Here is a 2110-nt window from a genome sequence, read left to right on the forward strand (position 1 = left end):
TTCAACACTAGGAACACTGATACAATCCAGACGTGGAGAAAATGTTAGCAGCCCCGGTCTGGATCAGACTCTTTGGACTTCCAATGGAGTTCTGGGATCCGGAGATCTTAGAAGGAATAGGTAATGCAATAGGATCATTCGTGAAAGTAGCTGAATCTACCAAAAGAGGGCGATATACGTCCTATGCCAGGATATGTGTGTATATGAATATAACTGAACCCCTCCCAGAATTTATCGAACTGGAGTATCATGATGAGGTTTGGCAACAACCAGTGGATTATGAACACATTCTGTTCCGGTGTAGAAGATGTCACGAGTATGGCCATCTTTACAGAAAATGCCCTTTAAATAGAACAGAGGAATCAATGGATAGGAAGGAAAAGGGGAGATCCCCAACAGAGGACTCAGGAAGAGAAGAAGAGGGTTTCAAAGAAGTACAGAACAAAAGGAAATCAAGGAAAAGTAAACTCCAGTTATAACAACCCAGCAAAAATATACCCTTGGAGATGGAAAACAAGTTCAGAGCCCTCCAGGAAGAGGAAGTAGAAATGGTAGAGGAGGGTAGTGATGAGGAGCCAATGGAAATATTAAAAGAAACAAAAAAACAGGGAGCAGAGCAAGGAGAAGCAGCACAAGGAGGAGTAGAAGAGAAGGGGGAACAGACAAATGAACAAATTCAAATGGAGATAGATTCCCATAAAGAGAAAGGAGGAGAAGAGGAGCACATAATGAGGAAATTATTGCAGGAATGGAGGTTTCTAGATGAAAGATTCATCCCTAAGGAACAAAAGCAAATATACAAAGAGGCGTTTCAAAAATATAAAGAAAAAGTGGGGGTATCTGCAACAAACAAACTGGAAGAGATATAAATTCAAGGGACTCAGAACTCTGCAATGGGCAGCTCTGGCAAAGGAGGAAAAAAAAGAGGACGACGCTCACTGAGCGAAACAATTCAAGAAGTGGGAGAGAGGCTGGTGAATTCAGGAAGAGTAATATCTTTATCAGAGGTATTTCTTCAAACCCCAAAACTATTTGAATGATAATTACAAGCTAGAACATTAGAGGTCTTAACAGTAGGGGTAAGCAGAGACATCTGAGAGACATATTGAAAAAAGACAAACCGAGCATAATCATAGTTTAAGAAATAAATATTAGCATGAAAAAAATGGAAGAATTAATGAACAGTTGGAATACTCGGTATGAAATAATGGGGCAGGATGCGGCAGGCAGCACAGGAGGTTTGGCAATACTATGGAACCCTGAGGAAATACAATTCGAAAATTGGACTAGCTTCCTGCGGATCTTATCAGTTATGTTCAAATTGATCGGGTCAACTGAGTGGGCAGCCCTCTCAGGATTGTATGGTTCGCACTCACCAATTGAATGCAAAGGATTCCTGCAGAATATGAAATCAATTCGAAGACTATACCCAGAGATGCCATGGATAATAGGCGGTGATTTCAATATGATCACGTCCTTAGCAGAAAAGAGAGGAGGATTAAGAAGAATAGACCAAGACATGGAAGCCTTTAGAGACATGATAATGGAGCAAATAATGGTGGATATTCAAACAATAAATGGTATCAATACATGGAACAATTGTAGAGGAGGAGCAAATCAAATAGCTTCAAGATTGGACAGATTCCTAGTTTCGGAGAAAATCATGATGAAAGATGTATACATAGAGGCTATGATTCTTCCTGCAGTTGGCTCAGATCACTGGAAAATAAAGTTATAAATTGACCTTAAGCAGAGCCCCAAGAGAAAACCATTCAGGTTTGAATCCTTTTGGCTCAAGAACCATCAGTTTTTTCCAAAAGTTGAAGAATGGTGGACCACGAGCAGACAAAATGGGAGAAGTAAAATGCAAACATTCCAAGTAAAGCTGAAAGAACTCAGGGGGGGAAATAAAAAAATGGAACAAAGAAGAATTCGGGGACATATTCAAAGATCAGCAACGCTTAGAGCAGAAAAGGAGTGAGCTGCAATAGACGAATATATCAGAAGGCAGAAACGAAGAGAGAAGTAGAGAAGAAGGACTAGTAATAGGCCAACTTGAGGAGCGAAGAAAGTAGGAAGAGATCTTATGGAAACAAAAATCTCGTGTACA

General features: G+C 40.1%; 1 protein-coding gene across 1 annotated transcript; it reads left to right on the forward strand.

Annotated features, from left to right (window-relative positions):
• The first annotated feature begins 1207 nt into the window (after positions 1-1207).
• On the forward strand, positions 1208-1738 carry LOC149185722 (uncharacterized). The gene has a single exon (XM_089409121.1). It carries the CDS (start codon positions 1208-1210, stop codon positions 1736-1738), a length of 531 nt encoding a protein of 176 aa, XP_089265247.1.
• Positions 1739-2110: the final 372 nt, after the last annotated feature.

This window comes from Pinus tabuliformis, chromosome 3_1 (genome assembly GCF_031772625.1).
Source record: "Pinus tabuliformis cultivar Carrire ecotype Pingquan chromosome 3_1, CPIR1, whole genome shotgun sequence".
NCBI classification, from domain to species: domain Eukaryota; kingdom Viridiplantae; phylum Streptophyta; class Pinopsida; order Pinales; family Pinaceae; genus Pinus; species Pinus tabuliformis.

Excerpts from the sequence above, each read along its gene's own strand:
- LOC149185722 (XM_089409121.1), top strand. The coding sequence starts at position 1,208 with ATGGGGCAGGATGCGGCAGGCAGCACAGGAGGTTTGGCAATACTATGG.